This window comes from Pieris brassicae, chromosome 10 (genome assembly GCF_905147105.1).
Source record: "Pieris brassicae chromosome 10, ilPieBrab1.1, whole genome shotgun sequence".
NCBI classification, from domain to species: Eukaryota; Metazoa; Arthropoda; class Insecta; order Lepidoptera; family Pieridae; genus Pieris; species Pieris brassicae.
In genome coordinates, this window is record NC_059674.1 from 15,837,384 (window position 1) to 15,856,993 (window position 19,610).

At 35.3% G+C, this 19,610-nt stretch overlaps 3 protein-coding genes across 7 annotated transcripts; 1 reads left to right on the forward strand and 2 right to left on the reverse strand.

The window, feature by feature from the left end:
- Window positions 1–5: 5 nt before the first annotated feature.
- LOC123714850 lies at window positions 6–716 on the reverse strand. Its single transcript, XM_045669454.1, has one exon. The coding sequence runs from the start codon at window positions 578–580 to the stop codon at window positions 71–73; it is 510 nt and encodes a 169-aa protein (XP_045525410.1). The 5' UTR covers window positions 581–716; the 3' UTR covers window positions 6–70.
- A 382-nt stretch (window positions 717–1,098) lies between these two features.
- LOC123714846 (threonine--tRNA ligase 1, cytoplasmic) lies at window positions 1,099–10,111 on the forward strand. Of its 3 annotated transcripts, none has more exons than XM_045669446.1 (14): window positions 1,099–1,173; window positions 1,627–1,871; window positions 2,615–2,786; window positions 3,004–3,081; window positions 3,354–3,611; window positions 3,977–4,123; window positions 4,397–4,506; window positions 4,914–5,069; window positions 6,011–6,188; window positions 7,040–7,162; window positions 7,499–7,677; window positions 8,397–8,571; window positions 9,176–9,290; window positions 9,643–10,111. In XM_045669446.1, the coding sequence occupies exons 1-14, from the start codon at window positions 1,123–1,125 to the stop codon at window positions 9,795–9,797; spliced, it is 2,142 nt and encodes a 713-aa protein (XP_045525402.1). In that variant the 5' UTR covers window positions 1,099–1,122; the 3' UTR covers window positions 9,798–10,111. The 3 variants fall into 3 exon arrangements, with proteins under 3 accessions (XP_045525402.1, XP_045525401.1, XP_045525403.1); XM_045669445.1 differs by having other exon boundaries at window positions 1,168–1,308; XM_045669447.1 differs by lacking the exon at window positions 1,099–1,173 and adding an exon at window positions 1,413–1,502.
- A 107-nt stretch (window positions 10,112–10,218) lies between these two features.
- LOC123714849 (phospholipid phosphatase homolog 1.2 homolog) lies at window positions 10,219–13,028 on the reverse strand. 3 transcript variants are annotated; one of them, XM_045669452.1, is made up of 6 exons: window positions 12,652–12,949; window positions 12,408–12,541; window positions 12,074–12,264; window positions 11,574–11,688; window positions 11,236–11,409; window positions 10,219–10,864 (listed from the first exon to the last, which is right to left on the reverse strand). In XM_045669452.1, exons 1-6 carry the CDS (start codon window positions 12,716–12,718, stop codon window positions 10,769–10,771), a joined length of 777 nt encoding a protein of 258 aa, XP_045525408.1. In that variant the 5' UTR covers window positions 12,719–12,949; the 3' UTR covers window positions 10,219–10,768. The 3 variants fall into 3 exon arrangements, with proteins under 3 accessions (XP_045525408.1, XP_045525407.1, XP_045525409.1); XM_045669451.1 differs by having other exon boundaries at window positions 12,408–12,562; window positions 12,652–12,946; XM_045669453.1 differs by lacking the exon at window positions 11,236–11,409 and having other exon boundaries at window positions 12,408–12,562; window positions 12,652–13,028.
- Between the last annotated feature and the right edge of the window lie 6,582 nt (window positions 13,029–19,610).

Consider the following 19,610-nt stretch of genomic DNA (forward strand, 5'->3'; position numbering starts at 1 on the left):
ACGTTTTTGCAAAATAAGTTATTATATTTCATATTAGTTACAGCACTTTCTTTTTCTGATTATAAAAAAATTACATCAAAACACGTGGTGGTAACTTGCTGCGCTTGTGGACAATTTCCTTCTGACCTCGCAAAGTAGTGGTTTTGCGTGGAGAATCGCCTTTTCTTTGCCTTGATGGTCTTTTTCCGGTTTTAGGACTAGACGGCAATTTATTTATAAAAGGCACATCTTTAGAAGCTTTCGATCCATACTTCGGTCCGTGGTAACTTTTGGTTTGAATTTTGGAAACAAATGGTTGTAGAGCATTCTTTCTTTTGGTTTTTAATAACTTATCACTGTTTATAATATCTGGCTGGACGGCAGTTGTTTTGACTGCAGAATGTTTAGTGTTTTCCGTTGGCTTACCTTCGCCGTTTAATAGGCCGCCGGAAAGATTTGCAACCATGACACGAAGTTCAGTTAATGTATGACCTTGAAAATTTACATCATCTTGTAGTTTATCCAATTTCTTTTCGAAATGCTTGAATGACGACATAATTCTTTGAAGAGTGTCCATTGGACGAGATCTTTGAAGTGACATGATATCCTACATTATTTTTTAACATTTAATTTGAACAATAATATGGTAATCTATCTATGTAAAATATTCACATTTTATATTGTTTGCAGATTGTAAAAAATTGACGTACTTTTTACTTTTAATTTTTTATATTCAAACTTCAAAGGTTATTATAAGTACCTACACCTTAAATTTATTTGACAGGACGTGTTTTTCTGGTATATTTACAGTGTTTTAAGCAAGTATTATCAGGAACGCATACACCACAGTACTTTTAATCAAATCGTATACTAAATATAAATCTCACTAAAATTGCAAGGTTTGATTTTTGCTGTATACGTTTACAAAACTAAACAAATATAAATGTATAATAATATTTTCAAAATTTTGATTTATGATTAAAGTTTTAAGTTACTGAGTAAGTAATTCTAGCAGGAGATCTTTAATATTTGTTTTTATAAAGTATTCAATGACAATGTCTAGCTTCAAAGAATCAAGTAAGCAAGTGTCAACGCCAGTAGTAGACAGTACGAATCCGTCACTGTCAGTTAACAACGAACAATATGGGTGATGCGGTAGTTGCTGGTGTAGAAAATATAAATCTAAAGGAAAAGGCAGGAATTTAATATAATATTTTAATGTATTTAGAGTGATAAATGTACTACACAAAAGTGTGAATTGTGATGCTTAAGTTGGTCAATATACGTAAGGCTTGCGTGGTGCGCTTCAAAGAGAGCTACGCCACATGGGTCTGTAATCCTATAAACTCCAAAAATTAAAGAAAGCTGAACGAAATGTTGAGAGAAAATATATTAATTACCTACAACGTACCTAACACAATTATTTATTTAAATATATTATTTCTTACTTTAACTTCTCATTTCATTACTTGATGACGACATGACTCGTCATCTTAGAGAAATAACCAATAACGTGCAATAAGGTATCGCTGCTATATTTCCGACCGTGCCATGTAAAATATTTGAAACAATTTAGAAAATTTGATCTTATTGCTGTTATTTTTATGCTTAATAAATGTATGAAATAAGCATAATCCTTTTTTTTAGTCTAAAGCAAAAGCCATGAAAGAAAAGAAAAAGAAAGAAGAAACGCCAGGCGGAGTTTCTGAAATGAATCCATGGCCAGAGTACATACAGAAGCGGCTAGATTTATGGGACAAATTTAAAGCTGACTATGAACAAAATCTTGCTTCAAAGCCGGATTTGAGTGTTGTGGTTACTCTACCTGATGGTAAAACTGTGGAAGCAAAGGCTTGGAAGACAACACCTTATGATGTAGCTAAAGGGATCAGGTAAGTGTTTTATGATTTAGAGAATGTAAGTAGATCAGAATAACATAATATTTTCTTTAATTTATTTATTATTTAGTTGTGTTGATAGTGGATTAAACAGAACAAGAACTGAAGTAGTTTTATAAACTTCAATAAAAATAAATTAAAAATCATTCTTTATTTTAAGAAATAATCTTTGCTAACATATTCTTATTATTTTACATACTCTTACCACACTCTAAATTTAATATCTAAGCTTCATAAGAATGCTGTTGTGGTGGCTGTTGATATTCTATTAAAAATAACATATTTTATTTTTTCATTATTAAAATGTAAACATGACCTATACTTATTGCATATGCATGTTATGCTTTTTATTTGCTATAAAAGTTGATAGCAACTGATGAAATTGCTATTTTGCTTTACACAATAATATTGTAACCATTGGCAACTTAAATAATTTTTCACCTTGTTTGCTCACAAAGCGAGTTTTGGAATAAATAGTAAGTATTTATGATATGCATCAGTGTGAGTAACCAGAAAATTTATAAACATTCAATCAATTTGATTAAAGTGTTAGCTCTACTAGGGCCTCATAATATTTCTGGTGTTCTTAAGTATTTGACTTGAAGCAGTCTTAAAATCTAAAAATGATCATATTTGTAAATAATAAAAATTAAAGCTGTATGCCAGGATAAGTTCTGGGTGTTTCAACAACACACTCAATAAAAATAATAATTTTAATAAACACATAATTTTTTCAGCCAAGGACTAGCAGATTCCACAATAATAGCCAGAGTGAATGGTGTGTTATGGGACTTAGATAGACCTCTAGAAGGTGACTGCAAACTAGAGCTCCTTAGATGGGATAACACTGATGCCCAGGCTGTCTTCTGGCATTCATCAGCACATATGCTTGGTGAAGCCATGGAAAGGGTATGTATAGTAACTATAACATAAAGCTAGAGAATCCTTGCTTCTCCTGACTGTAACAATAATATTTTACATTTTAAGGTATTTTAAAATGCAAATTTAACTTTATAGTGAATAAATATTTTTTTCTTTTACATAATCATAATCATTGGTTTGAGTTCATTACAAGAATTTACAAATTAATTATGTTTACTCACTCACATTCCTCTTACTTTTTTAGATATATGGAGGTTGCCTATGCTATGGACCACCAATTGAAGAAGGATTTTATTATGATATGTTCTATCCAGAGAAAGGGGTAAGTTTTTCAACTGAAAACAATGTATGCCCTAGAATAGGATACATATAGCATAAGGTATTAGAACACTCTCACTCAAAACTCATAATCGTAAAGGTTTGTTTAATATCTTCCATGCAAAAATGGTTCATATATACATAGAAGAAAGAAAGAAACAATGTTATGGTTTTCTTAACTCCCATTCCAATAGAAATTTAACAGTTTTGATTTTTATTATTAAGTTATTTAGTCTTTATATGGGGGTATTATGACCACATTTTATTATATTCCAGATATCCTCTACTGACTATCAATGTGTAGAAGGCCTCGTAAAAAAGATAGCAAAGGAAAAGCAGCCTTTTGAACGATTAGAACTAACAAAGGATCAATTACTGGAGATGTTTGACTATAATCCTTTCAAAGTTAGAATTTTAAAAGAAAAAGTGAATACTCCAACAACTACTGTGTACAGATGTGGCCCACTTATTGATCTGTGCAGAGGACCTCATGTTCGACACACTGGAAAAGTTAAAGCCTTTAAAGTTACTAAGGTATGTATTATTGGTGAATGAAGAACCGTAAGTCCCTGTTGTAGGACATATGCATATTTGCAATGCAAACCTGTTTCTGTATTATTTTTGTTGGCCTACAGTACATGACCCACGTCATTAATTCTTTGACAAAAATTAAAGTATTTTCCGATCGAGTTTGATAGTCCAAGCACAACTTTGATTAGTTAGATAAATTTTTTTCGAAATCACATTCTTTGTATTTTGCAATAAACAGCTGTGCAAATAAAGCAAGACTTCCCGAGCCACTTGATGTTTTATTGTTCTCAAATACTTTTAAATTAATTTTAAAATTTACAGTGAAGCAGTCTTATTGGTATTTAAATAATGATACTGAACTTTGACAGAACTCATCAACCTACTGGGAGGGTAAATCAGATGCAGAATCACTTCAGCGAATGTATGGAGTTTCCTTCCCAGAGCCAAAACAGCTTAAGGAATGGGAAGTCATACAGGAGGAAGCTGCTAAGAGGGACCACCGTAAAATTGGGAGGGTGAGCATTTTGAGTAGAATTCAAGCCAGAAACTTTTACAATTATCTTCAACGTACCTTAATGCCATAAGAAAATATAATTTGCATTTTTATATAATATGTAGCATGTAATGAAGTGATAAACCCTGTGTGATTTGGTGTCCGTTTATTTTTAGGAAATAATCAACTAAATAAATAAAATTAATATTAGATGAATATTATACTTTACTTACTTTTAAGATTTAAATGTTAGCAAAGTTGAGGTTGAAATATTTAATTTAATTGTATTTTTCAGGAACAAGAATTGTACTTCTTCCATGAGCTGTCTCCAGGCTCCTGTTTCTTCCAACCGCGTGGAGCTCACATTTATAACATTCTGGTTAACTTTATAAGAGAACAATATAGGTATTTTCTTATTTAAATTATTTTAATACCGGCAAACTTCTAGAGCATTAAACCAGGGAGTGGGGGAAACTTTGCGCATCATAAACAGCGCGGGACACAAACTTCAGCTGATTTACCAATCACACGATCGACACGTCACTATTGTGATGTGAGGGTAGATCATTTTTGTAAATAAAATGTTACACTTAATAATTATTTATAATTTTAATGTAAAAAAAATTTAAAAAGCGTCTTAATTTATTCATAAAAATTGCATTTACTGACTTTTCTTAGCTATAATAACTATCAATTTAAATTTCGCGCCTTTTTAATGTCACTCTCACTTATAATTATATTCGTATTGTATTTTTCGTTTTTTCGTGTACATTTCGTATATGTACACACTGATTGGATTTAATTGTTTTTAGGGTACGCGGTTTCCAAGAAGTGGTAACCCCGAATATGTACAATGCCAAATTGTGGCAGACTTCTGGTCATTGGGCCCATTACGCCGAGAACATGTTTTCATTTGATGTTGAAAAGGAAACATTTGCACTGAAACCCATGAACTGTCCAGGACATTGGTATGTTGTAAAAATAATTATATCTAGATTTAAATATTTAATACTGTATTACATAAATAATATTGTTTTTTTTTATGAAACTGGTTCTAATTTGTTCTGTGCACTTTTTCTCTATGTAATAATGTTCCTTGGAGTTCCTCTTTGAGTTTTGTGTTTAATTTTAATTTTTATATATATTTCTTTGAGGTGTTTATATCAAAACAAAATGAATACAGAACAGGTCTAAATAATATAAAAATTTACATATAATAGTTGATTTAGCTACTAGAAATACATCAGATTTTTTTTATTACCTAGAGTCTATGCGAAACGTGTACCATAGCGAGATTTGAGGTTTCCACAGTGCTAAAATTTCTTTGATTAGGTGACAACATGGTTACGTCATTTAAGTTAGAGAGTCTTAATACTTATCTGAATACAATTTAAAGAATTTAACTTTAGTGAGTAAATTAACAGGGGGCAAACAGGGAAGAGGTTCACCTGATGTTAAATAAAATCACCGCCCATAGACACTTACTTTGCCAGAGGGCTCGGCCTTTTATGAATTGATACGTCTTGAAGGATCCGAAGTCGAATTGGTTTGGAAATATTTCAGTGGACAGCTGGTGGTGTCATAGTGGTGGTGCACGGCAAAAACTGCCTTAGCTCGAATTATTACAACGACTGTTCTCTTTTGTCACAGACAAAGTTATATAAATAGATTATAATAATACTATAAAAGTCTGCGATTCTGATATAAAACCGGCGATGAAAAATAAATTTTGCTTGATTTTCGATGTCTACGTGAAATAATGAGATTTAGGTTTAATCTATGGTTTACATATTTCTTCAACTTGATTAGAAATTTTCATTTAGGAATCTAATTAAAAATACGGAAAACGTCTAGTTGTGTAAATTATCCTATAAATAGTGTTATCTAAAGAAATATTATTAATTTACAGTCTTATATTCGACAACCGGGTCCGTTCCTGGCGTGAACTGCCATTGCGGCTCGCAGACTTTGGCGTGCTTCACAGAAATGAGCTCAGTGGCGCCCTCACGGGGCTGACTCGAGTCAGACGTTTCCAACAAGACGATGCTCATATATTCTGTACTTCACAGCATATCGAACAAGAGATGGTAAGTGATGCCCCGACGGGGATTGGGGATGATATAATCTGCCAATATTGTAAGTTCCAACTTAGCAGCAATAGATTCGGCTTATTAGTGTCTCGTTAAATTTTTCATATAGGTCTTTGATAGCATCTCTATAGCTGTATATATTTTCAACTTTGTGGAAGTTTCTTTCCTCTACGACTACTCAAAATATCGAGTTAAATAATGTTACGAATTCGCGATTATATCCGTTAATGAATTTTTACTGTCTTTATTGATGATGTAAGGCTCATTCTATGCACTTTTTGCCAATTCAAACCCAGGTCTCCGTGTTATTCGCTGCGCCGTACCACGAAAATACTGCAAGTATAAGGATATTAAAAAAATAGTTAAAAATTCGTTTAACAATGCATAGTAGGTACTCGACATGAACGTACGTAACGAATTTGGGGGGGGGGAGGGGTATTAATTACGCGTTATTGTTAATATTATTTTCCACGTTCCAGTACTTTACACCACATAATGGTAAGTTTTAAGTATAAAGAGTCACTGGGGTTGGTCACGTAACGTTTTACTATTGGATACAGAAACGTTACGGCGCGTTTCATGGGGGAGGTGGTCAAGAATCTCCAAAAATTGCGTGACGTAATACTTGAACACTCCCTAAGAACGTTGTTTTTTAATTGATAACCTCACTTTCAAATTTATCAAGCTCTGAATAATTATCGTTTGTTCTGTTGTATTCGTGAAGAATTCGAATGAAAGGTGCCTGAAAAAGGTTGTAACGGATTTTGAACCTTGGTAATGTATAAGGGACGACAATGTATTAGAAATAGATGTGTTTGTTATAATGCGGAGATTATGTTATTTTTCAGATGGGATGTCTAAATTTCTTGGAGCATGTTTACACTAACTTTGGTTTTACATTCCAATTGAAACTATCAACTAGACCTGAGAAGTATTTGGGAGATCTTGAGGCCTGGAACCAAGCTGAAAAGGTATGTACCCGAGGTTTCTGAAACACGCGTTGGCTGTGTGTTATAAGTTCGCTAGCTTGACTTATATATAAAATATAATAGACCAAATAACTTAATATAAGTGTACAATGTGTACTTTTAAATTTCGAAATTATCTAATTTAAAACTGATACAAAGGTAATAATGACAGATAACTGTAAACTATATAATAGTAATAAATCATAATTCTTACCAAAATCTATCTTAAAACATTGCAACACTGCAGTTTTATTTATATGTAAATTTCTTCCCAGGTAGTATTTTAACTAAAACAATGTATGTTAATGTATATGTATTGTTTCTAATCTTCCTTTCCAGGCTCTAGAGGATTCTTTGAACAAATTCGGCAAGCCCTGGCAATTAAACCCGGGAGATGGCGCGTTTTACGGTCCCAAAATTGATATAACAATACAAGATGCACTAAGACGGTCACACCAATGCGCTACCATACAACTTGACTTCCAACTACCAGAGAGATTCAACTTGACATATGTCAGGTATGTTAATACTGCATATATTTTTTTGTGTTTACTTTTACCAGACTTAAACGTATTTATTTATATTTTTATTTAAATAATATATCATCATTATCATTATAAATTAAAATAAATAACTTAATTAATACTTTTATTCCTTGAAAGAAAACACTTTTTTACTGGATTGAAGCTATGTATTATTATAAACTTACTAGCTGACCCGGCAAACGTCGTTTGACATGTACCTACCTACATTATTTCCAGGAAACATTTTTATAGTTCAATAAAAATAACCGTTCTACCATAATAAAAATTTAAGTTGATCGTTGAGCGGTGACAATTAATGGTTGTATGTTGTATAATAAAAAAAATTGTCTTATTGTATGAAAAATACTTTATTTTGTTTGGTGTGGACACCTCTCTTAGGGGTTTGAAAAATAGATAGTAGCCGATACTCAGACTTACTGAAAATGCATTAAAAAAATCATAAACATCGGTCGAGCCGTTTCGGAGGAGTATGGGAACGAACATTGTGACACGAGAATTTTATATATATATAGAGATAATTACTTTACATAATTTTAAATGGATATTATGTAAGTTTATAATAATACATAGCTTCAATCCGTTAAAAAAGTGTTTTCTTTAAATGTGTACAAGCTATGTTAACAAAAGACAATACTTTTATTCCTGTTATATTACAAATTTAAACAAAATTGTATTTTTTCATTTATTTATAGTGAAACTGGTGAAAAGAAGCGACCGGTAATAATCCATCGAGCCATTCTCGGCTCTGTCGAGAGAATGATAGCGATCCTGAGCGAGTCGTACGCTGGCAAGTGGCCCTTCTGGCTCAGTCCTAGACAAGTGTGTGTCGTGCCGATCGGTCCTGCGTACGATGATTATGCGATACAGGTGATACTTATTTTTATAATAATAAATACTTATTTTGTATGAACTTTAGAAAAAAAATTTTAATGTCTTGTAACAATGTATTTTTTATTTTATTAATGCTTATTTTAACTCTATATTAACCACTCGCGTATAACATATCAGCGATATAATGACGTGCTAATTGCTATGTACCGAATGAATGCAATTTTGACAGTCAAAGACAGTGCCTACGGCTGGCTATGCTCTCGGTGTGTAACTCCTATGATTTAGGAAATCGTCACGCTTATAAGTGATGGAAATGTACAGCTCGTACAATTATTATGCTATTAATAGACAAAATTATCACCCAATATAAGGTGAAAATTATTTACCCGAATTAATGAATAATTTTATTAATTCCACATACAATATAGATAGGCATATAAATAAGTTTATATTTTTTTAATAGTCCATAAAAATACTGAGTTACCTGAACACAAAATAACGCATTTAGTCTATAACTCAGTCTCCAATGTGCCGAGTTTGATTCATGATTTTTTTTCTAATCATGTAGAGAAAAATGTTAAATGTTTAAAAAAATACAGTTTAGTGTTTTTTGAATCTAATAAAATTTTATTATTTGCAGGTGAAAGACAAATTATTCGCAGCTGGATTCATGTCTGAAGCAGATATTGATCACGGTGATACACTCAACAAGAAAGTTAGGAATGCACAGTTGGCCCAGTTTAACTATATATTGGGTAAGAATTATATTAACGTAACAAAATAAATTAACGCAATAAATGGGTATGTAGTTTCATAGGTTGATTGATCTATATGACTGCAACTGCATACGAAAGCTATTTTTGATATAGGCTTGGCTTGGCTTAGCGACAAGGCTGTCCGTGGCATCCCTAATAATTTATCTTAATGTAAAGTGTAACTAAATAAAAAATATATTTTATATAGTTTTCAGAGGCATTTTTTTGTCTATCACTTAATTTTTGGTAACAATAGGGTTATTTGGGATCATTTTTTACAATTGTATTTTTTTTATATGGTTAAACACAACTGCAGTAGTAGTGGTGGTCTAAAATTAATATATTTTTTTAGTGGTGGGTGAACGCGAAAAGTCGTCTGGTACGGTTAACGTGCGCACACGTGACAATAAAGTGCACGGAGAAATGTCTGTGGAAGACCTTATCCAACACTTCAACAAACTTGTGGATGACAAAACGCTGTCTGAAGATACTCAGCCCTTAAAATAATTTTTATTTAAAATTCCTATGTTTAGGTTCTTCTCTTCTATCCGTTTTGGGTGTTAATTAAGATTGTATTCAAAAAGTTGATTTTGTACACCATATTCATTGATAAACTGATAACTATGGTAAGTCCATGTTTTGTAATAAGTTTGTCTAGCAGACATTTGACAGAATAATCTTGGCCTATACAATATTAAACATTATCAGTAATAGTAATACTTCTACCGTAAAGTTGTTAAAATCTATATTTTTTTTAATCTAAGCATATTTGTCACCCTAGAATTAAAATATATTTTAAGGGCGATAATTGTTCAATTTGTATATTTGTCCCATTTAAACTAAGGCATTAATTTTATTTATTTTTTCACTTGCATTTAAGTATTTACTTAATTTGAACTTATGTTGAGAAGGAAAATAAAAGTTTTTATTGGTAAGTGTGATTTAATGTGTATAAAAATACATAATCCTTATATTCTAATTATAGCTGACACGGAATGGACATGTCTATAATTTCTCATTATATGTATTTTCTAGAAAGACCTATAACCACATAATGTTTGTAGCTTCATCTAGCTCAATATCAAATAGCTAATCACAATAAGTTTATGTAAAAACCAATGAAATTATGTAAGGCTGATTCCTATTTGTAACTGCCATTGTAGCACTTTAAATTATTATTTTTTTAATTTGTTTCTTGACTCCAAATATAAAATTATTGGAATTAGCTAATATGTAGATATAATCTAGTATAAATTCTACCTAGGTGCATATTCCTGTATACATGTATATTTTAGTAATATTAATGACAAGAGTAAGAACTAAGATTAAAAAAAAAACTTGAGAAGTAGTAAATAAATAAAGGGACATAAAAAATTAACGATAGTCACAGCTCAGAGTAAATACATTTCACTTATATCCTACTAAAATCAAGCTAAGGATTTTGGGTTTTATACTAAAATTAAATAATATGTTCTATATTATGTATCCGTTTCATTCTTTACAGGCATGTCCTGTTCCTTATTTACTTGACTCTTTGGACTTGAACAGTAAAAGTCATTGCACAGCGTAGATATCTGAAAAAGGAATTAAAATTGTATGGTTTGTAACAATTACTTGTTTACAAGGTAATGTGGGACTTGAATACCAACGGTTCTATTTTTAAAACTATGGTATGGCTGTTTTTTCTTTATTAAAATAATATTTCTTAGAGTTTAATTTAAAACAATTTTTCATAGTAAATAAATATTAATTACTATTTTCAGACAACACTTCTATTTGAATCTTTTATTTGGTGACTAGGTATTTTCAGTCTTGGTACTTGGAGTACCATGAAAATATGAATGAGGTTGCCATTTACTTAATTTTACAGCATGGTCATACTTACACCTACATACACAAAAAAAAACTGCAAGCTTAGTAAGTTTTAGAAAAGTATAAGACTCACAGTATACACAAGTAAGAGCAATGCTATCACTGCACCAGCTATTACATCCCACCAATGGTGACGTCTGTCCCAAATACGGGAGAAACTACATAGTACTGCACTACTCAAGCTAACTATCTGCACCGTGGAAACCATCTTTGAGTTCAAGGTTCTCCCTCTTCGATACAAGTAATACTGGATGGAAAAATTAATTAAATGTATACAGAACTTGTATTTTTATTGACCAAGGTGAGAGTTTCAATAAAATATAAGGTTATGTTGTGCAACTATAAACTCAAAAGGGTTAGTTATTAAATAAACTCATCAAGGGAACAGAATACTCTTAATTTAGAAGATACCGTAATGAACACAGCAGCATAGACTGCTAGGGATGTGTGACCGGAAGGGAAGCTCTTGTTTGACTGTTGTAACCAATGTGCTGTAGTACATGTATAACTGGATACATATTCTGACCTGAAAACATTAATAAATTTGTGATAAATTTGTAAAAAGACAAATTCCATAAAATGAGCTAAGCAAGAACTTTTTGACTAAACCCTGCAAATGGTGTCTAAATAATAAAGTAACACTAGTCAGTTAAGTACATACAAACTTAAACCTTCAATCTCAAACTATTGAGAGGGTACAACACAATACTTTTAAAGTGCAATAAGTAAATAGACAACTTTCAAGAATGGTACAAAATGTTAAATGTAGCTGGTAGGAGCCATAAGCTTTTTTTAAGGCAATGCACCTTTTCTGAATCGGCTAAGTTTTAGGTACATATTTTATACTGTAACAGTTATTTTAACACAGGCACTATTAAGTTATTACTAATATATTCCAAGTGAATACTTACTCTTTACATGTCAGAGCTTCATTGGGTTCACAAGTTTCAAAAAAATGTGGTCTAGGGGAACCAACAATTAGCTTTATTGCCTGAACAATAGTCAAGTTTAATAGAAAGCCATATAAATACTCTTTACACCAACAAAATGCTTGCTTCTTGGCTATTTCATGGTTGTATTGCTGCCTTTCTGTGATGAGTAACTGGAATAAAATATAGAAAATCAATATATACATGTCCATGCTATCTTTAGGCTAATGGTTTAAATCTCTATATAAATTATAGACATGAGATTAGAGCATTTAATCAAATGTAGGTATTTTATCTGCTTAAAATTAAAACTCACCACAACCAAAGGTAAAAGTATAGTTATACCAATCAGCCATTTCCAATTAACTGTGTCTCCTGTGTAGGGATGGGATAAAGCAGGATCATTACACTGAAATCCTACTTGACCTCCAGGTACTAAGTTTAACTGTGCTACGACAAATATAAAGAACGCTAAAATTGAGAAAACATGTTTTAAGAAAATCAAATTGAAATGCAATAAATATAATATTTTACGAGATGAAAACTCGCTCGAAACTAACCTCGATACCACCGGTTTATTTTGGACAATAATTTCGATATTGTAAATACTTTCTTGTAGATATCCATCTTCTATCACAAGTAGATACAGACTGAATACCTATTACTCTTAATAGTTGGACAACTAGTAAGAATGTCGTACAAATCGTGATTCATTACAAATACCATTCATCTAATACGAATTACAATTACTATTTTTTCTCAGTTTATGGGAGTTTTTGTTAAGATTTTATATGTAACAACAATTATTATAAATGATTGTTAACAACTTTTAATAAAGAATAATCTTTTTATATGATTAATGAAAAATGTATTCCATAAATGATTGCCTATTAATAATTTAAACCTAATAATTGATTTGTGTAAATAATTAGAAAGTCATAACCCGTAATTTGCCGAGTACCAACGACTATTATAAAGTATAACTCTAAGTACTTCAAACATTTATTTGACAGTTTGACACTGTCACAAACACAGATTGCATAGCGAATTATCGTTTATTTTATCGGTCAGGTTCACTTTGGCAGATTTAACTAGTAAATTTACTAATAAAATTATTCAAATTTACTCGTCCAAATAGGTTTTGTTTAGACGTGTATTAGTTATATCCGGACAAGTGACAAGTAAAAAGAATAATTTTGTTTGATAGAATGTATTACTTTAATCTATTTATATCAAAAATTGATTCATTAAATAATAAACATTGCCTAGTCTAGGTTTATGAATTATTTACCTGATTTCTTTAACATTTGTATATAATACCTTATATTTTATTAATAAGTAGTATAATTCTATATTATCTTCTTTGGGGACGGCGTGGTAAAGTTACCATCACTTAAACACTAAACAATACCTTACATGTATTGTGTAAAGTTAGAAATAAGGTCTCTTACAGTTTACATAATATCCAATTTACTGCGCAGACATTTGAAACCCTTTCAAACAAAGGTATTTGTTTCATTTCCGCAAGTCGTTGCATTTATCAAACTTAGCGCCAAACAATTATTTGAAACCATTAAGTTTCATAATAGACTCAGGTTTAATTTGCACACGTTACGTAATTATATACCGTTATGTTATGGTTGTTTTTGTAAACATTTTTATATAAGATTGAGAATTGATAAACTTCCTACTGTATTCCAATTAATTGTTGTAATGGGTGCTTTTTATTGGGTTTTATTTATGGGTGGCAACATTATATATAATCCTACGACATTACGGCCTCAACTTACGCAATATTAGGAAAATCATAACGCCATTTTCAACCTTTTTATTTTTGGAGACGAAACGTTTTAAACGTACTAGCTAACACCGTGTGTGGCCATCGTAAAATGCCGTGTAAACCGACCTTCGTGGGTAATTTATTCGAAAATAGATAATAAACTCCTTAGAAATCTGGATTAACGAAGCGCGCAGGAAAAGCTAGCGATAAGGATTTTATGACCTTGATTATGTGCAGGTCAGCAAGTTTGTTTAAGCTTTATTTCGTTACGATAAACTAATGGTTTAGTAATGATTAAAAATCCATTACCATAACTCCTATACAGTGACTATACTTAAATAGATATTTTTAATACTAGTCTAAGTAACGCAAAGCGCCAACTATTTTATTTTTGCATATGTTTGGCGATTTCCATATATTTTATTTTAGCTTCAACTTAGTTCCATTCTTAGCTTGTAGGTATGAGTTTGTTCATATTTAATAGCATTTACATTTGCAAAGTTACAAGTGTAACAGGTACGGGTATTACCTATGTTATAATGCTACAAATAGCTACATATAATAACTGTTGGCGACTCGTAAATATAAATAGAGATAGATTATACGTTAATTTTAGCGACTCTATAATTATAAGATAAATAAGAATATTTTTGGCAGCTCATAAGTAGAAATTAACTATGTTATGTTATGTAGTTATGTTTGATGAGAATATTGTTGATAGCTCATAAGTAAAAATTAAGTATGAGTTATAAGTTCTATAATTAAAATATGTAAATAATTTAAGTATGAAAAATGGTTAATAAATAAATGAATAAAATGCTTCGCCGAACAAAAGGGTCGCATAGCTCTCGTCGCGGTATACCGACGCAGATGTTTGTAAGCGCAGCTCTCGTCGCGGTATACTGTTCGAGTACTTAAGCTCGGCGAGATCTACGCAAAATCCTCTTTCCTCTCTCCTACTGACTACGAACTGGGACCCACGAATAATCGGCGAAGCAAGAAACAAGATCAAGGCGCAGTTTCATTTCAAGACAACGTCAAACAATTACGCACTAGCAGGGGTGCGTGGGTTAAGGCGGTGCCAGCACTACGTCAAACCGTCTTGACAAAACGTACGAAGTCAATCCCCACCGGTATACAAAACCGCGCCGAGGAACTTTGGTTACTGCACGGGCGTATTCAAACGACATAAACGTAACGACGACTTAAACGTAATATCCCGTGCAGGCCCGAGTACCTGAGGTGTCGTAGGGATTGGCAACAATAGCGGTACGTACGAAGTCAATCCCCACCGGTATTCAAAGCCGCGCCGAGGAACTTTGGTTACTGCACGGGTGTTTTCAAACGAACACATAAAAGTATTATGCCGTGCAGGCTTGAGTCTCTGAGGTGTCGTGGAGGTTGGCATTCAACAAGTGGTCCTTCGAGCCGGATCCTGCAACGATTGTCATCAAGAAGTGAATATTGCGAAAAGAAAATGCCAGTCACAAGGTCACAGAACGGGATGCAGCGTTAACTGCTACCTCCGCTACTACGTCCGAAGCCACTCGGATTACAAGCGGAGAGATAACGATAGAGCAGTCCACGTCGACGAGCGCAGCCAGCCAGCCAGATCAAGAATTGACTCTGGCACCAGCGGGTTCCAACCGGCGGGCCGCATCGAGAGCCGTATCCAAAGCCAGCTCAAGAAGACAAGCCGAGGCCAGAGAAGAGCTGGCTCGCTGCGAACTGCGGGAAGCGCAGGCAGCAGCACGCCTGGCCAGAATACGGTTAGAAGCAGCAACGGAAGAGGAAGACTCCGTTATAGAAGATGTCAGTGATAACCATAATGAAAAGGTCGAAAACTGGATGTGCACATCGGCACAAAGGCCAGAAGAATTAGAAACAAAAACCGACATTCAAGCAATAGCTGACGCAATAAAGGAAGCCATGACGACACATGTAGCGCCGCAACCGAAGTACATTCAAGAGCTGCCAATATTTGAAGGGGACAGCTCCGAATGGACGGCGTTCCGGGTCGTATACGAAGACACTTCTCCGATGTTCACTAGCATTCAGAATATGCCGCGGCTACGTAAAGCGATTAAAGGCAAAGCGAGAGAAAGCATTAAGAGCCTGTACTCAGAGGCAATGCCAGAAGAAGTAATTAACGCTTTACGCCGAAGATTTGGTAGACCGGACGAGCTGGTGTTAGCTGAACTGGAGAAATTAAAGGCGCTTCCTAGAACGACGGAAAATCCCAGGGACATATGCGTATTCGCTAGCCAAATTAACAATAGCGTGGCCGCCATAAAGGGATTGAAGAGACCGCAATACCTCTACTCACCCGAAATCGTGAAAGTTATAATAGAGAAGATGCCTCCAATACTTAGATTCAGGTGGTACGATTTCACGGCTGCGAGGGAAGAGGAATCATTCTCTGATATCCAAACAATAACCAACTTCCTCAATTCAGAAGCGGACAAATGCGGCGCATTCGCGGTACTCGAAGACAACAAAAGTGTACGACCGAGCGCAGTGATAAGAAGGCCAGTGAAGCAAGCTACTTATAATGTCGCTGAAAGGAGTAGACCAGAAGAAATCAAGTGCCCAGACTGTGAAGGCACCCATAAACTCAAAGACTGTGAAAGATTCCTGAAGGCGGCAGTCAACGAGAGATGGGAAACAGTTAAGAGGCTTAAGGTCTGCTTCAAGTGCCTCACTGGGAAGCACCGAAAGGAAACATGCCGAAGACCACCGTGCAAGATTTGTCGAAGATGGCACCATAGCCTATTACACGTGACGTCGGAAAGCGAACGATGTCACGATGAGGCAGCGCCCGAGACAGCGACGGTCAACACAATAAGCACACCGAAAGCTATTCTAAAGATGCTTAAGGTGGAGATATATGGACCGGCTGGGAGCAAACTAGTACTGGCGCTGCTAGATGAAGGCTCAACGGTTACACTGCTTGACGAAAACGTGGCTTCGAGCATCGGCATCCAAGGCCCTCGCGAAATCCTTAACATAGAAACTATCGGCGGAGGGCAAATGCAAAATCATAACTCCATGATTTTAGATATCGAAGTGAAAGGGATCAAGCAAAGCGAGAAGTGCATACTCAAACGGGCAAGAACTATCAAGGAGCCCATATTAACCCCACAACTCGTAGATAAAACCCGACTAAAGAAGTATCATCACTTGCGGGGTTTACTACAAGACGTGTGCTATGAAGCTGAGGCGCCGAAGCTGCTCATTGGCCAAGACAATTGGGAATACATTGTCTCGTTACAAATACGACGTGGGAAGCCAGGGCAGCCGGTGGCGTCACGATCAAAGTTAGGATGGGTTCTTCACGGTTCCGACAGCAGCGGCGTGTCACCGATCAATTATGTGAACACATGTGCACACGCAAGCGTTGTCGATAAAACAGATCAGCTGGTGAGGGAACATTTTAGTATTGAGTCCTTGGGGGTTCAGCCGAAGAAGCCTTCAACGGATATAGAACAGCGAGCGCTTGAAATATTAGAAAGAACCAGTCGACAATTGAAAGATGGCAGATACGAGGTCGGATTATTGTGGAAAACGGAAGACATACAACTTCCAAACAATTACGCAGCAGCTTTCAACAGATTTCAAGGAATAGAATAAAAGCTGCGTAAGGACGCTAAATTAAAAAAATGAATATAGCGCGCAGATAGAGAATATGTTGAAAAGTAACTATGCTGAAGAAGCACCAGCTGACTGCACATCCAACAAAAAGTGGTACCTGCCTCATTTTCCAGTGGTTCACCCCCTTAAAAAGAAGCTGAGAATTGTCTTCGACGCTGCGGCTAAATACAATGGAGTCAGCCTCAACGACGTTCTGCTGTCCGGTCCGGACTTACTGCAGTCAATATTTGGAGTGCTACTTCGCTTCCGTCAAGGTCCCGTAGCGGTAGCGGTCGATATAAAAGAAATATTTCTGCAGGTGAAAATATCTGCAGAAGATAGAGACAGTCTCAGGTTCCTATGGCGGAAAGACAAGGAAGCGCCAGTCAAGGAATATAGAATGTCATCGGTGATTTTTGGAGCTGCGTCGTCGCCTTGTACCGCGATTTATATAAAAAACAAGAATGCAAAGGCCTTCATACATAAATATCCGGAAGCGGCGCAAGCAATAGAGCGGAATCACTATATGGATGACTATTTGCAAAGTTTCCATAGTATTGACGATTGTAAACGAGTAATGCAGCAAGTCGACTGCATTCACAAGAAGGCGCACTTCGAGCTACGAGGATGGGCGTCGAATAAAAAATAAATCGTAGATGCCGGCGGCGAACAGGAAGTGCACCTAGGTGAAAACAAAGAAAAGACCCTGTGACTGAGATGGCTGACGTCAGAGGATTGTCTTGGATTTAGAAGCCAATTTAGAAGAATCCCTGACGAGGTGGCACGAGGCATGCAGACTCCAACAAAACGAGAAGTCACGGGAGCTGTGATGTCTACCTTCGATCCACTCGGACTGCTGTCACCCATTCTCATCCAAGGGAAGAAGCTCATCCAAAAGATATGGCGCAGTGGTGTCGGATGGGATGACCAAATAACTGAAGACGATACCGAGGTTTGGAAAAGCTACCTAGAGCATATCAGTAGAATACAAGACATCCGGCTGCCGCGATGCATGTCACCATTGTGCACTGAGGGGGAGCTGCATACTTTCACTGACGCGAGCGAGACAGCGTATGCAGCCGCAGTGTACTGGCGAACCGGAGATAAAGGAAAATACTTAATAAACCTCGTCGCAGCCAAGTCGCGAGTAACGCCTTTAAAACCAGTCTCTATGCCGAGACTTGAACTACAGGCAGCTCTGTTAGGTAGTAGACTAGCAGATTCAGTGGCAAGAGAGCTCGACCTACAAGTTACAAAGAAAACCTTTTGGTCGGATTCAAGTGTGGTCCTGTCCTGGATAAAGGCAGATCCCAGAACATTTAAGACCTTCGTAGCGCATCGAATTGCGGAGATAGAGGATCTGACGAATGCATAGGACTGGAGGTGGGTGCCAACAGCGGATAATCCTGCCGACGATGCAACCAGAAGTCCACCCGAAGAGTTTAATGCGGAACATCGATGGTTCAAGGGTCCAGATTTCCTGTCGAAAGGCGAATCAGAATGGCCAGCTCCACGAAGCTTTAAAAAGGAAAAATGGGAGGAAGACTGAACGACGGTACAGGTCAATACAATTCACCACAGCGAAGCAACACCGGTTCCTGAAAACTGTTCATCGTGGACGAAATTGTGGAGATCCACTGCCAGGGTACTACAATTCATCAATCTGTCTAAAGAAAAGAGGCCGTCGAACCACGAACGCTGCAATAAAACTGCAAAAATGAGGCGACACTTCCTTCCATTAGATGAAACGCATCTACTGAGAGCGGAGGAGGTTCTAATCGCCCAGTGTCAGAAACGCAGTTTCGACCAAGATATCAAAAACCTTAAACAAGGGCGCAAGACAGATAATAGAAGCCAATTGAACAGGCTAGATGTCACTATGAAAGACCAATTCATAAGACTTCAAGGCAGAGTAAGGAACGTAGCTGGCGTTGACAACAACTATTTAACGCCCATAGTACTGGATGGCAGGAGCGCTATCGGGCGATTGATTATCAAACACTATCATGAAAAGTTCAACCATGGTAATCAAGCCACGGTAATGAACGAAATCCGCACAAAAATACTGGATGTTGGGTTTGAGATCAGTACTGCGCAGTATACAGCAAA

Coding starts and splice junctions, on each gene's coding strand:
- LOC123714850 (XM_045669454.1), bottom strand. CDS start 580: ATGTCACTTCAAAGATCTCGTCCAATGGACACTCTTCAAAGAATTATG.
- LOC123714846 (XM_045669445.1), top strand. CDS start 1,243: ATGCTTAAGTTGGTCAATATACGTAAGGCTTGCGTGGTGCGCTTCAAA. Junction 1,309..1,626: donor AAGAGAGCTACGCCACATGG/GTCTGTAATCCT, acceptor CCTTTTTTTTAG/TCTAAAGCAAAAGCCATGAA. Junction 7,163..7,498: donor CCTGGAACCAAGCTGAAAAG/GTATGTACCCGA, acceptor CTTCCTTTCCAG/GCTCTAGAGGATTCTTTGAA.
- LOC123714849 (XM_045669451.1), bottom strand. CDS start 12,718: ATGGATATCTACAAGAAAGTATTTACAATATCGAAATTATTGTCCAAA. Junction 12,563..12,651: donor AATAAACCGGTGGTATCGAG/GTTAGTTTCGAG, acceptor TCTCAATTTTAG/CGTTCTTTATATTTGTCGTA. Junction 12,265..12,407: donor TACTTTTACCTTTGGTTGTG/GTGAGTTTTAAT, acceptor ATTTTATTCCAG/TTACTCATCACAGAAAGGCA.